The 27,407-nt window shown below is 38.8% G+C and overlaps 1 protein-coding gene across 2 annotated transcripts in view; it reads left to right on the top strand.

The window, feature by feature from the left end:
- Positions 1–22,554: 22,554 nt before the first annotated feature.
- Positions 22,555–27,407, top strand: part of BTC (betacellulin) — a 46,651-nt gene continuing 41,798 nt past the window's right edge. Inside the window, exon 1 of one of the 2 annotated variants that reach the window (XM_021669669.2) lies at positions 22,555–22,828. In XM_021669669.2, the coding sequence (XP_021525344.2) occupies positions 22,765–22,828 (64 nt within the window). In that variant the 5' untranslated portion in view covers positions 22,555–22,764. Of the gene's footprint in view, positions 22,829–23,252; positions 23,461–27,407 lie in introns of those variants that run through there. The other variant, XM_064367890.1, reaches the window with a different exon arrangement.

The raw sequence follows: 27,407 nt of genomic DNA, 5'->3' as shown, positions 1-27,407 counted from the left end.
ATAAGTGGGAGTTGAACAATGAGAACACATGGACACAGGGAAGAGAACATCACACACTGGGGCCTGTCAGGGGTTCAGGGGCAAGGGGAGGGAAAGCATTAGGACAAATGCCTAATGCATTCAGAATTTAAAACCTAGATGATGAGTTGATAGGCGCAACAAACCACCATGGCACATGTATACCTTTGTAACAAACCTGCACATTTTGCACATGTATCCCAGAACTTAAAGTAAAATGAAATAAAATAAAGAACATGAAAAAAGACATAATTCTATTGAATACTTAATACTGCATGTGATATGGTGTAAACATAACCTTCATATTCACAAAAACTAAAAAAAATGTGTGACTTGTTTTATTGTGATTTAGCTTTATTGCAGTAGTCTGGAACAAAATCCACAATGTATTTGAGGTATGTCTAGTTTGTGTGTGTGTGTGTGTGTGTGTGTGTGTGTGTATAGAGAGAGAGAGAGAGACAGAGAGAGCTTTATTACAAGGAGTTTGTTCACATAATTATGAAGGCTGAGGAATACCACAATCTGTCTTCTGCAAGCTGGAAACCCAGGAAAGCCATTGTCGTAGCTCCAATCTGAATCTGCAGGCCCGAGAACCAGAAGAATCAATGGTGTAGGTTCCAGTGTGATGTCTCAGTTCAAAAACTGTAAGGGAGAAAGAGAAATTTCTTCCTTACCCCACTTTTTATTCTATTCATGCCTCAACAGATTAGGGATTGGAGAGGCTCACCCACACTGGGGAGTTCAGTCTGCTTTACCCAGTCTATTAATTCCAATGTTAATCTCATCCAGAAACACCCTCATAGGCACACTCAGAATAATGTTGAACCAAATTTGGGCACACTGTGTCCCAGTCAAATTGACATGTAAAATTAACCATCATACAGATTAAGGGGAGACTTCTTGAGGAAAATTTTGAGGATGGTTTTGAAAGAGAAGACAATTGTCTAAAGAAAAGTAATTAGGATGCAATATGCCCAGATAACAAACCTGCACATGTACCCCTGAATCTAAAATAAAAGTTGAATTTTATAAAAAGTGACAAGGAATTATCTCTGCCCTGAATATTGTCCCAGAAGTCCTTCCTGCTTGTGGTTAGGCAAACTCCTCCCTTGTGATATCCTCCGTAATCCTGATCACAGATACATGCCTACTCCCTGCCCTCTGCCTCTTTTGTGCCTTATTTATACTTTTCTTTATAGGCTAAGTGCACCACTTTAGTATTACATCTTTACATGTCTCTACTCCCCTTCAACTGTGAATGTTTTAGGCAGGCTTTGTGTGTGGCACACAGTGAGTACTTTGTGTGCCACAGAAGTGATTGCCAACAAGTCAGGAGTAGAGATTGCCAGACAGATATATCAATCTAGGGTAGAGTTAAGGAATGTGGCCCTGGGTCACTCAGTCTAATTTAAATGCCTGGGATATGAGTAAGATTATCTGGGTTCAAATCACGGCTTGAGTTAATACATAAAACATAATGCCTGGCTAGTATGTAGTAAAAATTCCAAAAAATTTTAGAGACTCTAATTCTTGTTATTATTACTATCATTCTATTTGTCAGACCTTATAAAAACATTTGATTTACTTTTCTGTTCTTTACACTGTCTTTCTGAGAGCAGAGGCTAGTCTTATTTAATACAAAATGCACAGAGCCTTGCAATATACTGGCACATAGTGGGTGCCTTCCTCTGACTGTTGAGTAATTTAATTGAATGTATTTGGGTGCGAAGGAGGTACCATGGGATGAGAGGACAGAGGTCTCTTTTGGAACCCGTGCTCCAGATGTGTATTTTGCTGCAAGAGGCTGGGCAGAGGAAGCAGAGCTGTGCTTGGTATGTTACAACAGGTCTGGCAAGATAAACTGAGGGTACAACTGGATCAATTTGGGGGAAATTTTTCAGCAGTAGTAATATGGGCTTTTCTTATTCCTTGTCCCTTGGCATACAATTTGAAGTTTAACCAACCTTCACACACAAAACCCTAGTTATGAATTCGACTCATTTTTGAACAGAAGGTGATAAAAGTAATACTGCACATCAGGAAAGTAAGAGAATTAATGAAGTAATTAACCTTAGTCAGCATGTTATATACCCCTGGCCCAAGGAACAGATAACAAAACAAGGAAAAGTGCCTGAGCCAAGAGTTTAGTTTATGATCAGCAGAAAAAAAAAAAAAAAAGAGGATACTTGAAAGCCATGCTAAAAGGGGACTGATAGAAAAAAGCCTTATGGGACTGGCACTCAGCAACTGTTCCCATAGAAAGAAAGTGGTCTGAAATTTGGGCTACTGACAACCAGAGCATTGCAAGGACAGTTCTAATAGAAAAACCCTCCCTCCACCCCCAACCTCAAACCCAGTAATTCTTTTTTTTTTTTCTTTTCTTCTTCTTTTTATTTCCTCTCTCTGGTTTCTCTACTTGTTGTAGCTTCAGTATTTTATCTAGCATACAATATTGGAAGCTCTTGGAATCCTCCTCTCATGCGTGATTGCCCTTCCCTGGCTTCCACACCTCTGCTGGCATGAGTCAAGAGAGACTCCCTGAAGTTAATGTAATTCAGAAAATATGCAGAGATCCAAGTGGTCCAGATATGACCCTTCTTCGATTTCCATGTTCCCATTAATGGATAGGAAGACCTCAGGGCTCTGTGTATTCTTAGCCAGATCCCTGACCTTTCTCTCCCTGTCTCTTTCTGCCTCACCTCTGTTTTCTTCCTTGAGAGTATCATCACTAGTCTTGGGTTCACTTGAATCACATAGGCAGAATTTTTGACCTGAAGGAGCTTTAACTTTCTAAACTTTCTGCTGTTATTAGGCAGTATGAGAATCAGCATATCTAATCGACACCTTTCAGACATTCCTATGACTATTCGACAATATAGATTGAGTATCTATGATCCATATGGCCTATTTTGCACTGAACATAGTGTTGGGTATATGAGTAAATTCTCTGCTCACATGTTGTCCACAATGTGGTTAAGGGAGATAGGCATGGAAACAAATGAGATCAATACTTCTAGTCTCTTCAGGATATACCAGGGGCACAGAGGAGGGAGAAATAACTTCTACAAGGAATTGGAAGGTCAAGAAAAGCTTCCCAGGTGAGGTGGCATTCTGAAAGGTGGGAGGTGTTTACCAGGAGGACAAGAGAGCACAGGCATTCAGGTCAGCAGGAGATGTTTGACTGCATGGCCAGGAAATTTCAAGTAGCTCAAATAGTTCAGTGTGTCTTGAGAGTGCGCTGTGTGTGGGTCAGCACTAGAGATCAGGGCTAAGGGATGGGTGGGAGCTGGATCATTAGATGTACCTGGCAAAGAAGTCTGGACTTAATTTGGCAGTGGGGAGCTATTGAAGCGTATTAGGCAGAATGGCAACATGTTCATTAACTTGCTTATTGCAACATGTTCATTAACGTTGTTTTATAGGATAAATGTGTATTAAACATGTTACATGTCAGGGATTTTTCTAATCATTAAGGACACATCAATAAACAAACAGATAGCAATCTCTGCCTCTGTGGAGCTTACTTTTTACTGGGGAGGGGAGATATATATTAGAATAAGTAAATTGTATAGCACATCAAAAGGTCATATGTGCCATGGAAAAATATAGAGCAGGTTAAGAGGTATCAGCAGTACTGGGGTAGAGGAAGAGTTGCAGTCCTAAATAGAGCAGTCAAAGATTGGAAAGAGATAAATAAGTAAATGATGAAGATTGTAGGGGAGAGGGGTGAAGATGTCACAGGAAGAGGGTACTGCTGGTCCAAAGGATCTACAGTAGGAACAGACTTGGCATGTGTGGAGGATCCTAAAGCAGCTGAGTGACATAAACTGGGAGAAGTGGAGGTGGAAGTGACATCAGGAAAGTAAGGGAAAGGTGATCATGGGCTGTGCAGGGCCTTGGAGACCACTGTGAGGACTTTGACGTCTACTTGTAATGATATGAACAGTTAAGAGAGAGAGAGGGAAAGAGAGCACAGAGGAATAACATAATTCAACTTGAAATTCAAAAGGATCACTTGGCCACTGGGTTAACAGACCAATTAGGAGCCTATTGTAATAATCCAGGTCAGGTGATGATGGTGGCTTGGACCAGAATGGTAGCAGCAGAAGAGATGGGAAATGGTGGATTCTGGATGCATCCAGATTTTCAGTGTGGAATGATCAGCCTTGGTAAAGCATAGAAGATACAATCATATGGGGTTAACATTTATTGAGTGCTTACTATGTGCCAGACACTAGTCTAAACAGTTTCTATGTAGTCATTCATTTATTTTTCATAGCAATCTATATGAGAAGATGTCATTATTATTCTCTCCTTTACATACAAAGGAAGTGAAGCAGAGAAATTATATTGGAGTCAGGAAAATCAGTTAGCATACTATTCCATGCATGAGATGATAAGGGTCTGAGTTATTGCAATAACATTGGAAATGAAGCGGGAAATCAGGCTGTGAAGGGGTGGGGGTGGGGGAGATCATCTTTTCCATCTTTAGTTATTTCCTTCTTTGTGAGCAGGACATTTCATAAGTCCCCATTAAGATGGTGCAGACAGCTTGAATCTCTTCCCTGGACAGAAGGGCTTTTGGAAACAGTTCCTCTGAAAAGCCATGAGAGAGACATTTATTGTTGGCAGAGCTATCATTTTGATTCATAAGGGAAAGTATTTTAGATGTTAATAAAGGAGATAGTTGAAAATAACTGCAGTCTAAATAATACCCTTAAACTGAGAGAAATGATGGAAGTATAAAAATTGAGAGAGTTGAGGGAAGATTTGTTTTTTATAATAAATGATTTAATTTCTTTACCACACTGTCTTCTGCTAAGTAAATTTCTAAAGAAAGACATATTTTTTTTCTTATACTTGAGATGTTAGGCAATGACAATTTGCAAGTCTGGATTGACTCGAAGAGTTTTATTAATGAATTTGTCAGCCCTAAGGTGGGAGAAGATTATAGTGAACTAGATTATACATTGGATTCAGTCATAAAAGACCTTGATTCTGGTTCCAATGCTGAGACTCTGGTTATAAAAGTTATTTGTCTTATTTATAAAACAAAGGCCAAAGACAGTAATAGAGATGAATGCTTCCAAGGCTTATTGAGGATGAAGAAGATGTGAAGTGAATAAAAGGTACAGAATGAAAAATTTAAAGCTCAAATTACAAATATTTGAAGGGAGAGAATTAGGGTTATTTAGTCACTGGTGTATTTCCTGCCAAATTTACAATTTTGACAAGGGATATGGCAGTTAGAATTTACTAAGAAAAAAGGAATATAGCAGTTAGAAGTTATTAAGATTTATAAATGTCACTTGTCCTCACAGCCGGAAGTCTCTCTCAATAACAGTTTTTCAGTATAGACTACATTTAAAATCTCATCCTTCATCTTCTTAGGGCATTGACTGAAGTTATTGTAGAAAGAATCCTTCCTTTAGATATCTTTGTTCATGGGAATATTTACTCTGCTTAAATGCTGCAGTATTATGTTCATATAATGGTGTCAAATCTCCATGTTGTGCCCTCAGCCACACATTTAAATATATATTCTGGATGGCTTAAAGATGTTGATATGGACTGCGTAAAAATTTGATGTGATCTAACTCATATGGAAGCTCTTTAATAATTGATATTAGCTTGTAATTGTTGATAGGCTACAGAATGCAGAAATTGTTAAATTGTGAACTTCATGAGACTAATATACCACAATTTGTAAGAATAACACTTTAGAATTTATTTTATATTTCCCTAGGAGCAGATGAGCATATGAATATTACAAACCATAAATCAAAAGTACTAGTTTTAAATAAAGTTGCAATTAGAGAATAGTCTAGAACATAGGAAATTCTCAGCTGTTTGTATGTTAACTAATTTCAAAAATTATTATTATTTTGCTTTATTTTTAAAATTTGTATAAATTTAAGGTGTTCGTGTGCAATTTTGTCACATGGTTATACTGTGTACTGGTGAAATCTGGGATTTTAGTATATCCATCACCTGAATAATGTACATTATAGTCATTAAGTAATTTCTCATCATCCATTCCCCCAGTCCCCAAAATTATTTTTCCAGTGACTGGTTTCATGGCATATTTAAGCAGACATAAAATTTTTTAATGACCATTTGGTCACTTTAAAACTACATTGAAGGAATAAATCTTGACATGCATTAGCATTTTAGGGCTGAAAAGACTGTTTGAGGTCCTGTAGTCTTGGAGCCTCCAAATGTCCATTTTAAGAGGGAGATGAAATTATTTGAATTTCCTTTGCAGTACACAGCACGTGCACTTCCAGTGCCAGAGAACTTATTATTTCCCAAGGGAGTCTATTCTCTTATTAAAATTTTAGACAGACTTTCTTATATTGAATCCAAACTCATCTGCCTCTAAACGTTAGTTCCTTGTTATGACCACTGGGATTCAGCAGTATGAATATAATTCATTTTCCACAAGACAACTCTTCAAATATTTGAGGACATCTGTCATGCAAGCCACTCTCCCTCTGTCCTTGCCTGTGTCCTCTCTGCTTAAGGCTGAACAACCCAGAAAGAGCTGTTATTTGTGAAACAGAGGAAAGAACCCACCCCAGTCTGGTTAAGTTTAGCAACCTATCATTTATGAGATACATGTTCTTCCCTTTTGGGATTACTAGAAATATGTTTCCTTATCTTCAGTCTTTTGGAACTGATTTCACATAGATTACTGAGCGCTTCTCACCAGCACCCTCCTCCCTGAGTGTCTTTGGAATATGATCCATAGGAATAAAAAATACTTAAATTCATTAAGGGAGTTGAGAACAATTTTAAAATCTCTACACTCATCTTGAGTTTTCATACTACTTCAGGTGTTTTGTTTTTTCCTGCCCCTTTTGTTCTCCTTAGTAGAAAGAATGAAATCACAATACACATCAAAAATTTAAAAATGTATGTGATTCACGTATGTTGTGGCATTGGCACAGAACAGTAGGGCTAGGTCTTTTTATGATATTTTTATTATGTACATAATTAGGGCAACCTTTCTGTGGTCCTGAATCATTTTCACACACTTCACCCCCTTTTGATGCTATTTTCAGAAGTCTGTGACAGCCTCTAACTGAAATTGTTGATAATTACATAACTGGAATCATGTTTTCTTGAGCACTTTTAACTCTTGAAACATTCATTCACCTCTTTTAGTTTCATGTGCTCTATTAATTTAACATGCCTGTTTTTCCCTGACATGCTTTTGAAGGTCTGTCTTCTTTCAACTGAGGCTACAGAATGGACTCCAACTTTCCACTATGTGACCATCACTGATTCTAGGGTTGCGTAGTCATTATTCTTCTGTGATTTATTTCACCTTAACTATACAACCAATTCCTCCTGTAAGTTAGAATTACATCCAAAGCAATATTTGTCCCATCTCTTCCTTTATATTTTGAAGTGACATGATTTTGCAGGAAGTAAAGTGAAGAAATCGTTAGATACACTGTTGTTCCCAAATGTGACTTCCGGCAGGTGGTCAGAGGACTGACCTCACCGCACCCCCTTCACTAGTATTTAAGCTCTTCAAAGTCAGAGTCAGTGATTTAGTACTGGATTTGTCATTGGATTTGAAGTGTATGCTCAGGTTTCAGAACTTGCACGTATATAGCACATAAAGCAAAGCTCTGCCACATTTTACCCGCGTGATCTTGGGCAAATTATTCAACTTCTGTTTTAGTTTTCTCAATGGTGAAATGAGGATAACAATAGTATATAATTCATAATATATGTGGCAAACATTTAAAAAAATTAATGTACATAAAGTTCTTAGAACAGTGCCTGGTACACAGTAAGTGTTCATTGTTATTATTCTAGCAGAGGAATAAGGCACTCATGTACTCTTAACTGAAGGAATTCCTCCCCCACCTGTTAAGGTGACCTTCTATAGAATAGCTAGGTGGGCAGGAGCATCCAGCTTGTCCACAATAAGTGTGTCTATAGTAGAGGGCCCTCATATGTGATGTTTTCATTTGAGTAATAACAGCACTGCCTAACATAAAGTCTGGTGCAAGGTAGATATTCAGTGTATTATTTGATGAGCTGAAATGGGGCAAAAGTAGAAAGAAAATACTTTCTAACAATTTTGCCATTGTAAAGGCTAGAAACCTCTTTTTTATCTGGCCAGTAATTTGCAAGATATTTTCACAACAGTGTTAGTTTTGATTTCCAGCCCTCCTTGCCCCTACCAGCCTGTTTTTTTCTTCACCCTGATACTTTCCACCATGCTTCATAAGGTCTGCTTTCAGGACTCATGAGTCTCATACAGGTGTAACTCTCTACATCTTCTAAGAAGACTGCTTCTTTCTCTGATATACTCTTCCAATGATTGCTACAATTGTACCAAATCTTGGGATAACTTTGAGGCTATCTTAAGTATCATTATAATAATAAATATTGAATGTCTCTTATGTACCAGGCACCTTGTTATAAGCCTTTAATTTTCCATTTGAATCTTACAAGAATCCTATGAGTAGTTCTGCTATAATTTTCAGTTTGGTGCTGTGACAATTTGGGTTTGAAAAAGCTAAGTAACTTGTTCAAGGTCACATAGCTGCCAAAGAACAATGCTAAGTTTTGAATCAAAGTTGTGTCCTTACTTAAAATTTAAATTTCAAGATTACTTCATACTGTCCTCCTTGTTTAACTTTTTAACTTGCTTTTCTTATGATATTAGCACATCTAAAGTAGTATTTTCTAAAAATTCCTTCCGGTTATTTTTTTTTTCTCATGGGATTTATTATAATCTTCATGAATCAATTGTTTCTCACTTACATTACTCTCTAGGGGGTGCTCTGTGCATTCTTTCTTATTTCATTGTAAAGGAGGAATGCTAACATGAGTCAAGGACCTAATGGAATCCTTAGAGATCCACAATTGGGCCACTGTGCTAGGAGGAGCGAATAGGGCAATATCTCGAAGAGCAAATAGGACAATGTTTTCTTTATAGTACTGAATATTTGCTTGGAGAAGGCTCTGAGGCATTACATGACCAGATTATGATATGGGATAAATGAGGCAGACAGGATAGGCTAGCTTTGCCTTGTATCTAGGGGATATGATTCTCTTGTCCTTGGGCTTGATCTTCTTACCTCTTCTCGAAATCTGATAAAATCCAGGGGACAGGATCAGGATGTGACCTAGAGGAAAGGCACAGGGGCAGGTATGAGATTCTTTAGTGTCACTCTGCTTGGCTCATTGTAGGTTCTCCAGAAAAATTTACCAAATGGAATAACGAAAGGATGAGCTAATTGTTCTGACAATTCAGATGAACAGTTTAGTGACATTTAGTGTTTTATTTCAACATCTATGTGTTCAAAGTACTCTTCTTTTTCTTGATAATGAATCTAGAAGCTGGGATGTGTAATAAACTTTCTGATTTTTTATAGGTTTTTCAGAAATTTTGGTTCTTACTGGAAGAAGAATCAGTCATTGCAATTATTCTTGTAGGTTCTCTAGATTTCAGTTGCCTTGATTTAGAACATCCCAAGCCCAGATGCATCCAATTTTGTAGAGTCCTACCCTTTTTGCTGTAGTCTGTAAAGTTGGTCTAGGATTTCTGAGGAGGTTAAATATTTTTCTGTCATGATTGCAGTGGTAGGAGGCTAGACCACCAATGTGGACCTCCTGCACTCAGGCTCAGGTGAGCAAGAAAAGCATATCATTCATAGGCCTGAAGGATTCCATTGTCACAATGTATGTCACCTCCTTCCAGAATGCAGAACTGGTCATTGAATGTATGTGATTACCTGTAGTACCTCCCCTACAATTTTATTTTACCTGCACAGCTTAACATGCCAAGAGAGAAGCCTGGTCTTGTGTTAGATAATTCTACAGTTCTAAATTATAGGATCTGAGAGTGAGACCAGGTTATATCACATACTCTCTATGTGTCCTTAAGCAAATAATTTCACTTACTTTAGCCTTAGTTTTTCATCTTTAAGATGGGAGAAATAACATTTCACAGGGTTATGATGAAAATTAAAAAAGAAAATACAGAAATAGATTTTTGTGTATTATTTTGATAGAGGTGCTTTGTAAAATTATTTAGTAGAAGATATAAGCAAAATTGTCATGCTAATCAGATTTTATTCATAAATATGAGGCAGAGAGGAAAGGCAGGGTTTGCTTTCCTGAGGTTCACTTTTACCCAGGTCCACAGGCCAGTGTTATATCATCTAGATTTCTATTTCTAATGAAATTCTACAGCTCTTTCTACAAGAATAGAGGAGCGGAAGAAATACTATAATGAAGGCCAAAGTGAACCATAAACAAAACGGAGGGTAAACAAAAATTGTCTTGGCTTTCCCTCCTTTGCCTTTTGCTGTCATTTTCCCCCTTCTTCCTATTCAGCACATTTGCCCATGGCAAGCTGACCCAGCTTTGAGTCTGATATCCCAGCCTGTAGTCTTTAATGATACGTTTTGCAGCAGTCAGAAATTACCTGTCATATCTCACTAAGTGACTGCCTATCTCTTCTACTAAATTAGTTCATCTACTATTTAAAGGATGTTAATGTCTTAATGAGTTAGCTCTCTTGGATAACAACTTTACATTTTTTATGAGCTTCTCTAGGAAATGTACTCAAGGGAGGAAGAAATTTTAGTGAGAATTTTAGCAACCTAAAAAGGGCATTTGAGCATATATTTTGGGCCACAGCTTGTGTTGCCCTTGAAATAACATAGCTGAGGCATCAGCCTGCTCTGCCAAGAGGGCCAGCCCCGACTAGAGAATGTCAAGGAGTTTATAATTTTGAGCGCCAAATGCCACACTTTGTCTCATATAAACTATTGTTTATATAATGTAGTATTACTTTATGTATGTTAAGGAAATAAATTTTTTATTAAAAAGTTAAACAATGACCAATACTTTCTAATTACTTGGAATTTTACTTTTATCCTAATTGAAATAAATGTCTTAGTTTATACATAGATTCTTATATATTAGTAATATGTATGCATAAAAAGAAATAAATAGGCAAATATAGTGTCAAATATTTTCTAAAAATGTAAAATTTCAAGTCTTACTTTTTCTAACCACTTTTAACTTTGAGTTGTTACTATTTTTGTTTTTCCACACAATATATTTTTAATCCTTTTAAAGGTGTTGATATAGCATTACTTAAAGGGGTGCTCCATTTTGGTCTACAGGATTTTCTTCTAAGCATTTGAGAGTATGCTCCAGCAGTAATAATTTTATTGCAATTGCTGCCTGGCAACATGGAGATACACATCGTGATGTCAATGACGATAAAACATCAAATAGAATGAACAAATTCTTGGTTAGTTATGATTGTTGGGTCTAACACGTTTTTAATATGTATTTTTTTCAATGCACGAAGCTAAAATGAGAAATAATCATTAGCACTTCACACTTGTTTACAACTTTACAGCCTCCAAAGCATTTCCCCTACACATTATATGATTAAAATTTCAGCCTAGAACCAACATTAGCAACAGCATCATTGCCTCTGGTGGTAGATGACATTTTTAAAACCATGTCAGTGATATTATTCTGCAAATATGTATTCACACACTTGTTCTTTTCATTTCATTTGCTAGTTGTGGCAGACTGCGTGTCCATGAAAATCCATTCTCCCTTTTTTCCTAGTACAACTAGACTATATTTTCCAGCCTCCCTGAGAAGTTATGGCTGTGTGACTGAGTTTTAGTCAATGGAATGTGACCGTACAAGGTATCTACTACTTTCAGGCCTGGCTCATGCAATTTTTCAGTACCTGCTCTGTCCTCCATTTTTTTTTTTTTTTTTTTTTGAGACGGAGTTTCGCTCTTGTTACCCAGGCTGGAGTGCAATGGCGCGATCTCGGCTCACCGCAACCTCTGCCTCCTGGGTTCAGGCAATTCTCCTGCCTCAGCCTCCTGAGTAGCTGGGATTACAGGCACGCGCCACTATGCCCAGCTAATTTTTTTTGTATTTTTAGTAGAGACGGGGTTTCACCATGTTGACCAGGATGATCTCGATCTGTTGACCAGGATGATCTCGATCTGTTGACCTCGTGATCCACCCGCCTCGGCCTCCCAAAGTGCTGGGATTACAGGCGTGAGCCACCGCGCCCGCCCCTCTGTCCTCCATTTAAAAAATGAAAACATTTTACTGGGAGACAAACGTGAAGATGGTATAGGCTTTTTCACTCTGGGTCTTTAAATGACTCTGTAGCTCCTGTTATCCCCACCCTAAACAGTTACATAAAAAAGTAATAAATGTTTTTTAAGCCATTGAATTTTGAAATTTATTTGTAATCCTATCTTAGCTTTTTTTTATTAAAATTTTAAAACTTTTATTTTAGGTTCAGGAATACATATGGAGGTTTGTTATATAGGTAAACTGCATGTCATGGGGATTTGGGGTACAGATTATTTCACTGGTAGTAATCATAGTTTCCAATATGTAGTTGCTTGATCCTCACCCTCCTCCCACCTTCCACCCTCAATTAGGCCCTGATGTCTGTTGTTCCCTTCTTTGTGTCCAAGTGTATTCAATGTTTAGCTCCCACTTATAAGTGACAACCTGCAGGATTTGTTTTTCTGTTCCTGTGTTAGTTCGCTTAGGTTATTGACTTCCGGCTCCATCATGTTGCTGCAAAGGACACAATCTCATTCTTTTTTTATGACTGTGTGGTATTCCATGGTGTATATGTAGCACATTTTCTTTATCTAGTCTACCACTGATGGGCATTTAGGTTGATTCCAGGTCTTTTCTATTGTGAATAGTGCTGCAATGAACATACATGTGCATGTGTCTTTTTTTTTTTTTTTTTTTTTTAAAGAGAAAGAGAGAGAGAGAATGGGGAGGAGGAAAAAGGAAGAGAAAGAGAGAGAGAGAATGGGGAGGAGGAAAAAGGAAAAGAAAGAGGGAGAGAGAATGGGAGTATTGCTTTCTTGCCCAGGCTAGAATGCAATTTAGTAATGGGTATTGAAAACCTCTTGTATACTGATAATTATAGTTAATGATGTAGTCAGGAAGGAATAAGGGAAGAAGATAACAAACAAACAGTCAATCAATATTTCATTTAAACCTATGAAATGCTATGAGATTACTGAGGAGTGATTTACTTCCAATTATGTAGTCACTTTTGGAATAGGTGTGAGATGGTAATGTATGTTTTGTGTATTTGAAGTGGAGAGTTCTATAAATGTTTATTAAGTTTACTTGTTCCGGGTCTGAGTTCAAGTCCTGGATGTCCTTATTAATTTTCTGTCTCGTTGATCTATAGAATCGTTAGCTCTTCTTGTTACATTGATCCTTTTACCATTATGCAATGTCCTTCTTTGCCTCTTTTGATCTTTGTTGCTTTAAAGTCTACTTTATCAGAGGCGAGAATTGCATCTCCTGCTTTTTATTTATTTGTTTATTTTTATTCTTTGTTTGGTGGGTAAATCTTCCTCCTTCTCTTTGAGTCTTTGTGTATTGTTGCATGTAAGATGGGTCTGGATGCCGCATACCGATGGGTTTTGGCTTTTTATCCAATTGAAATATATATAAGTTTAATACTGGCGTTTGATGCTAGCTGGCTGTTTTGCCCATTAGTTGATGTAAATTTTTCATTGTATTAATGTTCTTTGCTTTTTGATATATTTTTGGAAAGGCTGATATTGGTTGTTCCTTTATATGTATAGTGCTTCTTTTAGAAGCTCTTGTAAAGCAGGCCTGGTGGTGGTGAACTCTCTAAGTACTTGTTTGTTCGCAAAAGATTTAATTTTTCCTTCACTCATAAAGCTTAGTTTGGCTGGATAGGAAATTCTGGGTTGAAAGTTCTTTTCTTTAAGGATGTTAAATATTGGTCCCCACTCTTTTCTGGCTTGTAGGGTTTCTGCTGAGAGATCTGCTGTGAGTCTGATAGATTTCCCTTTGTGGGTAACCTGACCTTTCTCTCTGGCTGCCCTTAGTATTTTCGCCTTCATTTCAACCCTAATAAATCTGGCAATTATGTGCCTTGGGATTGGTCTTCTTGAAGAATATCTTTGTGGTGTTCTCTGTATTACCTGGAATTGAATATTACCTTGCCTTGCTAGGTTGGGAAAGTTTTCCTGAATGATATCCTGAAGAGTATTTTCCAACTTGGATTCATTCTCTTCATCACATTCAGGTACACCTATCAAACGTAGATTAGGTCTTTTCACATAGTCCCATATTTCCTGGAGACTTTGCTCATTCCTTTTCATCCTTTTTTCTCCAATCTTGTCTTCTCGTTTCATTTCACTGAGCTGGTCCTCGACTTCTGATATCCTTTCTTCTGCTTGATCAATTCGACTGTTTAAGCTTGTGCATGCTTCGCAAAGTTCTCATGTTGTGCTTTTCAGCTCCATCAATTCACTTATATTCCTCTCTAAATTGTCCATTCTCATTAGCATTTCGTCAAACCTTTTTTTTAAGGTTCTTAGTTTCTTTGCATTGGGTTAGAACAAGTTCTTTTAATTCACAGAAGTTTCTCATCACCCACATTTTGAAACCTGCTTCTGTTATTGGAACACACTCGTTCTCCATTAAGCCTTGTTCCGTTACTGATGAGGAATTGCGATCCCCTGTAGAGGGAGAGGCATTCTGATTTTGAATATTCTCTGCCTTTTTAGGCTACTTTCTTCCCTTGATTATATATTTATCCATCTGTCGTCTTTGTAATTACCGACTTTCTAACTAGGTCTCTGAGTGGACGTCCAACTTTTTGATTCCCAGCGCCGAAATCTGAGCAATCCACTGCGCCAGCCAAGACAGCGGTGTTAAGGTTGATGGTGCCTTTCTGCCCAGGAATCTCTGGACTCTGCACCAAGAACTGCCGCTTTAAGGCGCCAGCAAAACCGCCGCGCCGGCCTCAGGAGTCACTCTGGTGACCCGTGGAGCTCCTCCGCTGGGAATCTCCTGGTCCGTGAGCTACAAATATTCGTCTGAAAGTGTGGCGTCCTCTCGTTCTCTGCACTTTCACTGGGAGCTACGTGCCCGAGCTGCTAGTGATCAGCCATCTTGGATCTCTCCCTGTGTCTTTATAGTAGAATGATTCATATTCTTTTGGGTATACATTCAGTAATGGGATTGCTGGGTTGAGTGGTAGTTCTCTTTTGAGTTCTTTGAGAAATCTCCAACTGCTTTCCACAATGGCTGAACTAATTTACATTCCCACCAGCAGTGTATAAGTGTTCCTTTTCTCTGAAACCTTGCTGGCATCTGTTATTTTCTGACCTTTTAATAATAGCAATTATGGCTGGTGTAAGATGGTATCTCATTGTGGTTTTGATTTGCATTTCTCTAATTACTAGTGACATTGAGCATCTTTTTATATGCTTGTTGGGTGCTTGTAAGTCTTCTCTTGAGTACTGTCTGTTCATGTGCTTTACCCACTTTATAATGGGTTGTTGGTTTTTTGCTTGTTAATTTGTTTAAGCTCCTTATATATTCTATACATTAGACAATTGTCATATACATAGGTTGCAAATATTTTCTCCCATTCTGTAGTTTGTCTATTTACTCTGTTGGTGGCTTCTTTTGTTGTACAGAAGAACTTAGTTTAATTAGGTCCAATTTGTCAATTTGTGTTTTGTTGTATTAGAATCTTTACCAGAGCCTATTTCCCGTCTTAGCTTACTTTAACAAATACAATAGATCCAGTTGCATGTTTTCCTTCAATGTGACCTGTATTCCATACGTGACTGCAGTGAAGAGCAAAGGAAAAATAACTTGTATTCTATTAAAACATTCATTCAGCAGCTGGTAACAGAGATCCAGGTTGTTTTGGATTATAGAGCAAATATAAAATAAATCCATGAATTAATACCAATATGAATGAATGATTGAATAAACATAAGAGAATACAAAAATCTCCTTTGCAAAATGCTAAATAATTTATGTTGATATTCCTTCCTCAGAGAGGTAAAGCGTAACTTTCCACCAGTAAGTGTGGGATGGACATAGTGATTTCCCTCCAGAATACAGTATGGGGAGTGGGAGGAGGTAAAGAATTACTTATTATGGAGAAACCTGACAAAATGGACTCGGCCAGGTGACCAAGGTCAATATCAGGAATGAGTAAGTCATGTTGACATTATTCACCTTTCATAAAATCAGCAGAAATGATATTTTATGGTCGTCTTTCCCCAAACCAGAAAACTCTAACCATGAGAAAGACATCAGAAAAGCAACAATTGAAGAACATGCTCTAACATACCTGATGAGTACTCTTCAAAACTTGCAGGGTCAGCAAAAACAAAGTCTGAAAACTGTCAGAGCCAAAGTCAACTAAAGATAACGTGGTATCCAGAGTGACACACTGAAACAGAAAAAAAAAATGAGACAAAATCTAAGAAAATGTAAATAAAATAAGGACTTTAGTTAATAGCAATGCACTAATGTTTGCTGTTTAGTTGTAACAAATGAACCGTACTAAGGTAAGCTATTAAAAATAGGAGAGACTAGATGTAAGATGTACAGAAACTCTCTAATATTTTAGGAATTTTTCTTTAAATCAAAATATTTTAAACACAAAAAGTTTTATTAAAAAGAAAAAAGTGGCAGAGCTAGACCTGTCTAATTCCCAAACCCAAACTCTATGTTATGAACTGAGTGTTTGTATTCCCTCAAAATTCATGCATTGAAGCCCTAACCCCTAGCGTGACTTGGAGATAGGACTTTTAGGAGGTAATTAAGGTTAAATAAGGTCATAATAATGAAGTCCTAATCTGTTAGGATTGGTGGCCTCATAAGAAGAGAAAAAGAAAGAGTGAGACCTCCCTATCTCTCTTAACATGGTGAAAAAAGGCCATGTGAGCATACGGTGAGAAGGTGGCCATCTGCAAGTCAGGTAAAGAGCCCTCACCAGGACTGAATCACCTGATCTTTTACTGCCCAGCTTCCAGAACTGTGAGAAAACAAATTTTTGTTGTTTATGCCACCCAGTCTATAGCATTTTGTTATGGTAGCTTGAGTCAACTAAGACACTGTCTTTATTAAGCCTTGTTGGCTTTAGACTTTGGTTCTAGGAGTTACTTTGAAAGTTGGACCAATCACTTGACTATACAGACATCCATTTCCTTGCATTAAGATGGGAATACAATACTGTCTGTCTATCTCAGCAGTTACTTTAAATTCAAATGGTTAATATATAGGAAAGTATTGTACAAATGTAGATGATTAATTCTTATTAAATTAAATAGATACTACTTTTTCTTATCTCTCGAAAGCCTAAACATAGTAAATTTAGAGAGCAATGCTGGTTTTATTTTTTATGGCTTGAACTTTTAGCATTTGTGGATTATACCCCTCAGATCTCAAAACTAACTAGTTATGTGGACTATTAGTAGGTGGTAGTGCTGGGGACCAAATTATTAAAAGTATCTTATAGAGATTAATAGGGACAATAATAAGAACGTTCAATATACTTTAAAGACAAAAGACAATAATTTCAGAATATTCTGTAAAAATGATATCTTATTTTCTGCTAAGTCATTTCTGAAGAGTTTACATCAGTTTTAGCATTTTAAGAATGCTGTATTTATAGAGAGATGGCAGGTATATATTACAGGGCTAAATAAATATTTCAGAAAAAATTACACTATGAGAAATATGAAAGCAATTTAAATGTATCATTAAAGGAAGACATGTAGTTATCTCTGAAAAAATGCTTAAATTCCAAGGATTGTTAGACAAAGATATAATTGAATTAGGGAAATCATAAGGACCATTAAATTATTTTGAGGTTAATAACACGTATATTGATGTCACCTTAAGACAAGGAGGATGAGAAACTAAGATGATACAAAAGGTAGATTTTACCTTTTTCTTTTTTACTCCTTTAAGATATCATTCTGCACTTATGAAAGACTTTTTTGAAGTTAAGCCCCCTCTCTTCTCCAGCTTTGCTGCTCCTCATTTCTTACTCCGTCCTGTCACCATTTCTCCTAACCAAGAAGTTGGGGGAAGGAGGGAGAATGATCACGTAAAGCCTTGTTACTTTGTTGTAAACTCATTAAGCATTTGTTTTCTGGCTGGGCATGGTGGCTCACACTTGTAATCCCAGCACTTTGGGAGACCAAGGTGAGTGGATGACCTGAGGTCTGGAGTTCAAGATCAGCCTGGCCAACATGGTGAAACCCCGTCTTTACTAAAAATACAGAAATTAGCTGGGTGTGGTGATGCACATCTGTAATCCCAGCTACTTGGGAGGCTGAGGCAGGAGAATCGCTTGAACCCAGGAGGCAGAGGTTGCAGTGAGCAGAGATTGCATCACTGTACTTCAGCCTGGGCACAGAAAGAGACTTCATCTCAACAACAACAACAACAACAACAACAACACCACTACCACCACCACATTCATTTTTTGACTTAATAGATGAATTTATTTCTTTGCATTTTGGGAAACTAGGTAGCTCATTTATTTAGGCCTTCAAATCACAGTAGTTTGTTTATATTCAACACATTTTTTTTATCCTGGGTTACATACATTGTGGTCTCTAAAGAGAATTGAAGGAGGAAGGAGAAATAAAAGGGATGGAGAATGTGGTTAGAGAGGTCTAAGGGTATATGAAGAGCCCAAATCCATGGAATTTTAGCTCAGTGTTCCTTTCCCAGCAGAGTGTTGCTGTGTGCTTTTCTTTCTCTCTATCTCAACTATTAGTAAGAGAGGGTTAGTAAGGATGCTTGTTCCTACTGGTTCTCGCTGTGTACCATGTACAATTTTATAATGATGTAGCAACTGTCAGTGGAAAGTGGTGGCTCATGCCTTTAATACCAGCATATTGGGAGGCTGAGGAGGAAGGATTACTTGAGGCCGGGTGTTTGAGACCAGCCACGTAGTGAGACACCCATGTCTACCAATACTACTGCTACTGCTACTACTGCTACTACCAACTACAATTCACTGAACAGTGTCTAATATGCCAGCTTTTTTCTTTGGAGATATATATTATTGGGAATCATAAAAACCTGTGAAAGTCATTACCATCACATTTTATCGATGAGGAAACTAAGGTTCAGAGAGGTAAGTAGTTTGGGGTTCAGCCATTGAGTGACACAGATCCAAACTAAACAGACTGAACAGATTCCATAACCAATTGTACATAATATTCCAGCTCTGTTGTCCCACCTAGAGGAATGTCTACCTTGATAAGAATCTGGGGCCAGGTAGGAAGAGATGAAGCCACTGTGGCAAGCACATTAAGAAGAGATGTCTAGGAACATATAGGTGCTTGCTCACTTAGCCTACAACTAGAGCCAGCACAAAAGCCCAGAATTTTTTTAAATCAGAAGTTTATTTTTGAAGTATGTTTCAATATGGTCAAAGAAAAAGATCATCATGGTGAACAGAAACTAACAGGTATAATGTCACAGAGACAATTATTTTTGAGGTTTATTAACATATGTTAAGCTGCCATTTAAAAGAGATTGAGTCAAACACATTGAGATATACATATAAAAAGTGGATCCCCTAGACTGAAGAGGAAGATGCAAGAAAGTAGGCAGGAAAAACAAACAAACAAACAAACAAACAAAAAAAAACTGTCTCCCTCAGAACAATTAGATTGTAAAATAAAATTACCTCAATGAGGCTTTTGAGCAGTGATTTTTCATTAATATTTTCTTAGATACCAATTTAGTAGTTTTAAATAAAATATTGGAAAGTTCTCTCTATATAACTGTACCACTAATTTTTAACAATCTACAATGCATGATGTTTATCATTACTATAAAAATTACAATTTTTAAAATGTCTTTCATCATTTTCATTCACCCACTCTTATTAAATTAAATAAGGTTAATGGTCATTAGGAAATCTTTCTATATTACTGAATGCCTTAAAGTCTTAATTTGGAGAATAGATAATGACCTAGAAAAAATTCTTTCAGAAATTTTCCTTTCCATCACCACGTGTCTGTTTATGTATTGTGTCCCATAAATAACTACAAGTTTATTTTGTCCTGTCTAGAAGAGGAGGAGGACTGTCCCAGCTGCAGGCTGCTCTGTGTGGGAAGAGGAAAAGGTTGATGCTTAAAGGCCCTCCAAAGGAATCTACTTAAGCCTCATACCAGATTTGGGAGGACTGGTTATACCTGCCTACACCTGGCACAGGAAAAACACCACTCAAGCAATTCCTGGCTTGGGGTTACTGGGGATACAAGTTTCACCTTGTGACTCTGGTCTACCTTGTAACTTTGGTCTATTCTTCTCTTAGTAACAGCTCAGCTTACAAACTAAAGTATTGAGATGCAACTCAGTTACATGACTGAGGACCCAGGAAAATCAATTGTTACCTTCCACTCTTCTAAACTTAATGATTGTATTCCAGATTTACTTTCCCCATAAGCAAATGACTTGAGAGAGAGGTGGGGGAGGAAGGAGAAAAAGAAGGAGGAGAAGGAGAGAGAAGAAGGGGAGGAAGGAGAGAGAGAAAGAATGTGAAAAAAAGAAACAAAAAAAGAAGAAAAGAAAAGTCTCTTAACCTTGAAGAGATTGGATATCCAGTGTCAACCTGGCCCTTGCCCTGGCTGTGCTGAAATGAGAACTGGAGACCAGGAGGAAAGTCTGGGGCTGGAGTTGCAGGGAGGGTGAACCCTGAACCGAGCTGGCATCTGGATAAGAAGGCGCACTTGGGGTGGCAGGGCGGTCGGAGAACTTTGAAGGTTGGGAAAACCAGTGTCAGAAAATTTGGAAGGCATAGTCTTGGGAGCATTTATTTTATTTATGGCAGTAAATAAAGCCCCCAGGGAAGGTTGTTAATTTATCTGTCCTATTTAGTATATTAAATTACACCACTTCGTATTCTAGTGGCCTGAAAAAATTAATTTACCACTTGAATGGCATGGGTGATGAATACTTACACCAAGTCCCGGAATTGTCCAGTGCTCAACAAACATATAATACTTTTTGTTTAGGACTTGCTTTTTTTTTTTTTTTTGTATCTATGAAAAAGAAAAACAAAATTGTAGCATTCTGTTGGGGCTAAGAGGACAGCTGTTGGCTAGGCTGAATGCCATCTTAGAGTAAGAGATACTTTAAGAGTAAGAGGCACTAATGCTGAGATGGAGAGAATATCAGAAAGGAAAAAGGCAGAGTGGAAGTGTTGAGAGGGAGGGCGATTTTGCCAAAATCCATTTGCTTCCAGTGCTTCTGCTCTTTTTAGGTGTGATGCAATAACTTTCCATCTTACAACTTTGGGTTTCTCTAAACCTCATTTCTGCCCTCTCTACCAATGTTTTATGAGCTGTCGTGTGGGACTAGAATGGGATTCTGAAAATTAAAAGCTGGTTTTTATTTCACTGGATATATCAGCTGCCTAGGGCAGTAAAATAATTTGAATTAGTTTTGAAATGAAATGTCATTTGTGGGAGAAGAGTGCATAATAATTTATGTAATTTAAACAATAGGATGGGGAGGAAGAGGAAGACACTCAAACTACATTTCATATGTAAAACAAGGTTTACCTGACTTTTGGATGCTATAGAAATAAAATTTCTGTACTGAGGGACATAATTACCCATATAAATCTTATATGAGGAACACAGATCAGCATAAAAATGGCTGTACCCTTTGGTTATCTTGGAGGCAAATATATAACTACATAAGGTAAAATTGGATGCCGCTTTCTTTCTCTGAAAACTGTGAGGATGTCTTTCTGTTCCAGAAATTGCTTAGTGCAATTAAATGAAAATATACTGAATAAATTAGTAAATGAGTAAATAGAAATACAAATGAAATTTCTAAAGCAGATCCTGATGACCCCAAATTTCACAAATTATTAGAAGATAATGCACACAGACACTAGCTAAGACATTAACTTGAAGACTTTTTTCTTTCCTTTTTTTTTTCTATTTATTTATTTTATTTTGGTTATCCTTGTTGTTTTGAGACAGTGTCTCACGCTTGCGCCCAGGCTGGAGTGAAGTGGCACGATCTAGGCTTGTTGCAACCTCCACCTCCCAGGCGAAAGCCATCTCCCAGCCTCAGCCTCAGGGAATAGATGGGACTGCAGGTGCACACCACCATGCCCAGCTATTTTTTTTTTTTTTTTTTTTTTGTATTTTTTGTAGAGATGAGGTTTCGCTATGGCATCGAGACTTTTGAAGGCAACAATGACTCTTTTGAAATTGCCTGCATTATCAAATGCCTGAAGTCAACCACAATGAATGGTGACTCTGGTCTCTCCATGACACTAGCAATCCTCTGAAAAAAAGGGAGTCGGAATTCCAGAACACGTTTGGGTCTCTGACTCTTCCTCGGTGACTTCAAGAGTTTAGGTCAGCCTGCAGGCTCCACGTGCACACCCAACACCCCTCCACGCGGATTCTTCACATCTCCCTCCCTACCTTGTTTACGTCCTAAGGGGGAGGGAAACGAACAGTCAGGTGCGACCCAGCAGGGGGAGTGGTGAGCTGGTCCGAGGGCAGTCCGAATATGTCCCTGGGTGTGGGTCTGGGTGTGGGGCAATTTGGGTGGGAGCAGCGCGAAGGCTCCCAGGACCAAGTTCTGCGCCTCTTCGGCGGGGTGTGTGCAGGAGGAGCGGGGATAAATAGGAGGCTCCCTCCTCCCGGCGACATTCACGGAGCCGGCGGGCCGCCCGCCCTGGGTGTTTCCCTGCCCTGTAGCCCGGGTGCCAGCCTGGGAAGTAGTTTCGTTTCCTTCTGGCTCCAGGATTAGTTTCCAGGCACCCTCTCAGGCGCCCGAGGCCCTGGAAGGGGTCGAAGAAGGAGGGAGACTTGTCTAGGGGCTGCCCGGCCCCGCAGAGCTGGGTCGATGGACCCGGCCGCCCCGGGCAGCGGCGCCAGCTCCCTGCCACTGCTCCTGGCCCTTGCCCTGGGTAAGTGGCCGTGCTGGGAACTGGAGACCAGGAGGAAAGTCTGGGGCTGGAGTCGTGGGGAGGGTGAACCCTGAACCGCGCTGGCATCTGGACAAGAGGGCGCGCTTGGGCTGGCAGGGCGGGTCGGAGAACTTTGAAGTCTGGGAGAGCGCGAGGTTAAGGATCCGGCAATTGGACACCTGGGGCTGCACCTGTTGGAGGCTGTCGCTGGCGCGTGAGGAGGTCCCAGGGCGGAAGCGATTCCGCGGGCCCCGCTGCCAGTACTGAGCTCAGGTCGCCAGCGGCTGCCTTGTGCGCACAGCAGAGGGCCTGGCGGCGCTGGCAGGGTGTCCTCCGGGGTGAGGCGCTGTGTCCGCCAGTGAGGGGCGGGCGGGGGGAGCAGGAAAATCCATTAAAGAAGCTCACGTGGGTTTATAGACCAAGAAGCATATCCTGCAGGAGGCAGAAGAACGGGAACTCTGACTTAAGGTGTGATCACCTGGCGTTAGGGAATGCCAGCAGGAAGAGGAGTAGCAGGATGCCTAGAATCCTCCAGAGGGTCTCTCCTGCCTCCTTAGGAGTCAGCACTCAAAGAGCAGAACTGGAACTTCAGAACTGGAAGCAGGGCTCCCCTCGCCCTCCACCACAGGAAGGTAATGAGAAGGCTCTTAGGTAGAAAAGATCCCAACATCTCCAAGTATACCCTCTGCATCATGGTCATTTTGCCGGGCAGGGAAAGGAAGGGAAACCAGTGACATTTTCTAATCTTAGCTGGGCTATAGACACATCTAGGTTTGCAATTTATGTGGTAGGAGGAGAGTCTACCACACATAGCCGAAGTGTCACCACGATATCACTCCTGTATTCAAGGCTGGGGACACAAATGAAAAAGAATGGAAGTTTCTCTTATGGAGGAAAAAGAGGGGGAGCCTAAATAAAAACTTTCATTTAGGTACAGTGAGGTTGGGTGAAGGTGGATCAGACTTAGGATCAAGGTTAGAGAAAAGAAACTTACTTAACAAACCCTGAAAAGGAAGGAGTAACAATTTAGTGCTAGAGTGAATGTTCACATTCATGAAGAAGAGCAGTGGGGTTGAGACTTAACCCTAGAAATAGTACTGATGCTTTTGCCAGCATTGCATGCATGTAGCTGGCATTCTCTTCCTCCACCTGTCTGGACTGTCCAACAGCCAAAGTATTCACTGAAAATCTGCCATAATCACCAAGGTGCTGAGGTTTGTAGGAATGGAGGTGGGGAGAGGGCTCATGAGATTCCTAAGATAAAACATGATTCCTGCCTGAAAACTTAGGCTGAATTTGGAAATGCAAGCCCAGCAGTGTAACCTGTGGAAACATTCATGAAATCAGAAAAGGGAGAGAGCTCATCAGTGGGGGCTGGATAGTGAGAAAAGGCTGAATGGAGGACATGGATGCATGCCTTGAGGCTTGGGTAGAGTTTGCAATAGCAGAGAGGAAAGAGGGAACAGAGACAAGGGAAAAAGCATTTAGTAAAGGGTTGGCAATGTGAATGAGCATGCTTTACAGGAAAGAGTAGAATTTCTGAGAAGCAGACAGATTATGAAGAACTGAAAAAGCCAGATTAAAATATTTGAACAAGATTCAATAAGCAATTAAACACACACCATCACAGGGCTTGACGTGGGAGTGATATGATGCAAACAATGATTTAAAGGTGGTAAATCTTGCAGTGAGGTGCAATATGGGAAGAGAGGAGGGGGCCTGTGGGCCAGAAAACCTGATTGTCTCATAGGTATAATCTGGGCATGAGCTAATTGGTACCTAAATTAGGGTGATGTTTTAGCAGAAGTGTCATAGTAGAAATGACTATTTAAGGTTGATGGACATTCTTTCCCCTTTGCTATCACACGGTATTTTCTTCTCTAAACCTGTCAAAAGACAGAAATGAAAAACAAAAAGCAAAACTCGAATCCGGTGCTATTATAAACTCAAGATAACCTAAATGTACAATCACTCTTTTAAATGATTGGCTTGGGAAATCAAATTTGGTCTCTAGAGTCCCTTAAAAACGCTACTTCTTGCAAAATGCTAAAGGATGTAATTTGTTGGCATCACTGTTTCCATTAAGTGGTCCTATTTCTGTCATACACACTTTACTTTTAAGTCCCCTTTCTAAATTATGTCACATGTTCTACTTACTTTTTGGAAAAAAATGTAATATGATGCGTGAGGCAGTAGTGTGTGTGTGTGTGTGTGTGTGTGATGGTGAAATGCAATGAGAATAGGCATTGAGCAGACATGAGCCCTGGTTCCAGCTCTGCCATTTCATGACTGAAATGTCTGTAAGTTACAACTTTCTGAGCATTGTTTTTCTCATTTGTAAAATGAAGAAGCCTCATTAGATGAAGATGCCCTTTCCACTGTCACATTCTTTTCAAACATTAAGCAAAATAACATGTGATTTAAATTAGGAATGGCTTATGTCTACTATAAATGTAGATGCTCCTTAAATACATCCGGCATTTAGTAGATGGATCTTTACAGCATAATTTCCATTCAAATATATGCAAATTATGTACTACTTTCTTTGGGAAATTTTATAAAGACAGAAGTGGGGTTGGAGATAGAACCCCACTTACGGTATACCATAAGCAGGTTATATAGTACAAACACATTTAATATAGATAAAGTTATTTGTTCATGCGTTATTGATATTCTTTATATGCATTAATTTGGTTTTATTTTCTAAAACTGTTTAAAGGCATTTTCTAAGGCAAGAAATCCTGAGTCATTTAATCTTACTTTCTCAAAAAAATGAGATTTTCCAAAAAGGGCTCATATTTTTCTACTGTTTTTGTTTGTTTGTTTGTTTGAGATGCGGTCTTGCTCTTTTACTCAGGCTGGGGTGCAGTGGCATGATCTCAGCTCACTGCAACCTTCGCCTCCAGGGTTCAAGCGACTATCCTGTCTCAGCCTCTTGAGTAGCTGGGATGACAGGCACTCACCACCACGCCTGGTTAATTTTCATATTTTTTGAAGAGACAGGATTTTGCCATGTTGGTCAGGCTGGTATTAAACTCCTGGTCTCAAGAGATCATAGCAGATAAATATTTGTTGCTGAATTAGGTAGGGAGTGAATTAGATAGGACATTCAAGTGAAGAATGTCCTATCTAGGGAGAGATAGGACACTGAAGTGCAGAGATGTTGCATTGAATATAACAAGAAAAACCAATACTGGAAACCAGTTCTTTTGACTTATTTAAAAAGCATGTAAGCTCATCCTAGTTGTCTCCTACACCTTTGCTTTCCCTACGGCCTACCCATACATCTGTGCCATCCCTGGCTCTGGCTATGCCTAGGATTCTTGAACTCCTGGCTCTTCCTTGCTTCTGAGAAACCCTGTCTTCCTTTAGCTCAGGGCCAGGGCAGCCTGGCTAATAATGTTCAGTTGGAATTGGACAGACCAGGTGCTTTATTTTGGCCTGTGTCTGGTGTCACTCTGGGCATCCTAGTCTGATTCTATCCTTGAACTTGTGGGTGACTCCTGTATATTCTCCAATGTGCTTAAAGCACCATCACCTAGGGGATGCTCCTTTGGGCAGATGGAGAAGGGGTGACATTGCTTCATAGTCTCCCTGGTAGAAACCACATGGCAATTACTGAAAATGGGTAAAGAGAGCATATCCTGAGGCAGGGTCAATATTGGTCAAGCCTGTAGACTCTGAACCAGACCTTTAGGGCATGGCCCCCTGGTGCTATGACTTGCTGGCTCTGAAACTTCAGACAAGTCTCTTAAACCTACTTGGCCCGTTTCCTCACCTGTAAAAGCTAATAGTAATAGGACCTATGCAATTATGTGAGTTAAATGCATTACTATGCAAAGCACTTAAAATGTGTCAAAAAACATAGAATTTCTAGATAAGTATGAGTTATTATATAGCCAGTAGGAAAGCACAGCATTAATTATTAATTGTTATCAATACCTCCTTAATTTTTTTTGACATTTTGATTCTGTATACTTCCCGAATGTCATCAGGCTCTACTAATTAATGGGAAGACTTTCTGTTGCCTTCATTTCTTAAATTCCTGCTCCCACTAGTTATAAAATAGGTAATTGATAAAAATCCTCAAAAAATTTTTGTTTTGACTGGTTTTGTTAGAAAGGAACAAATGTAAAAAATAAAGCTACAAAAGTAAAATCCGTATCTACTTTTGAAAAAATAAACGCCTCTACAAATTCTTCTTCACCTGCCAATTTTGATCCTAATTTTATGCAATGAAGAGCTCTACTGTACTTGCCTAGCATTGATATCAGACACAAAAGTTAGACTGCACTAGGAAAGTAAAATATTTAGAAGGTAATTTTAATATTTTAATTAAGATGGGGCTGTCAGATTTATTTGAATTATATAAATAATTGCCTTAATTAAAAAGAAATAAAACTGTCATTTTAGAAGAATGGATGATGATGCAATGTCAAAAGTTGTTTCCATATACAAGAAAATGAAAAATGCATTATTTTAGAAAAGTTTTCTTAGGACAAAATAATTTTTTCAGATGCTTAAGAACAGATAGCCATGAGTAAATATTGTTATTCTATAATGGTTGCTTTGTAACATT

Source organism: Aotus nancymaae, unplaced genomic scaffold (genome assembly GCF_030222135.1).
Source record: "Aotus nancymaae isolate 86718 unplaced genomic scaffold, 86718_ANA_hifiasm-v0.15.2.pri h1tg000006l, whole genome shotgun sequence".
Lineage (NCBI taxonomy): Eukaryota > Metazoa > Chordata > Mammalia > Primates > Aotidae > Aotus > Aotus nancymaae.
The sequence above is the reverse complement of the archived record's forward strand: the minus strand, read 5'-3'. Positions and strand labels throughout refer to the sequence as shown.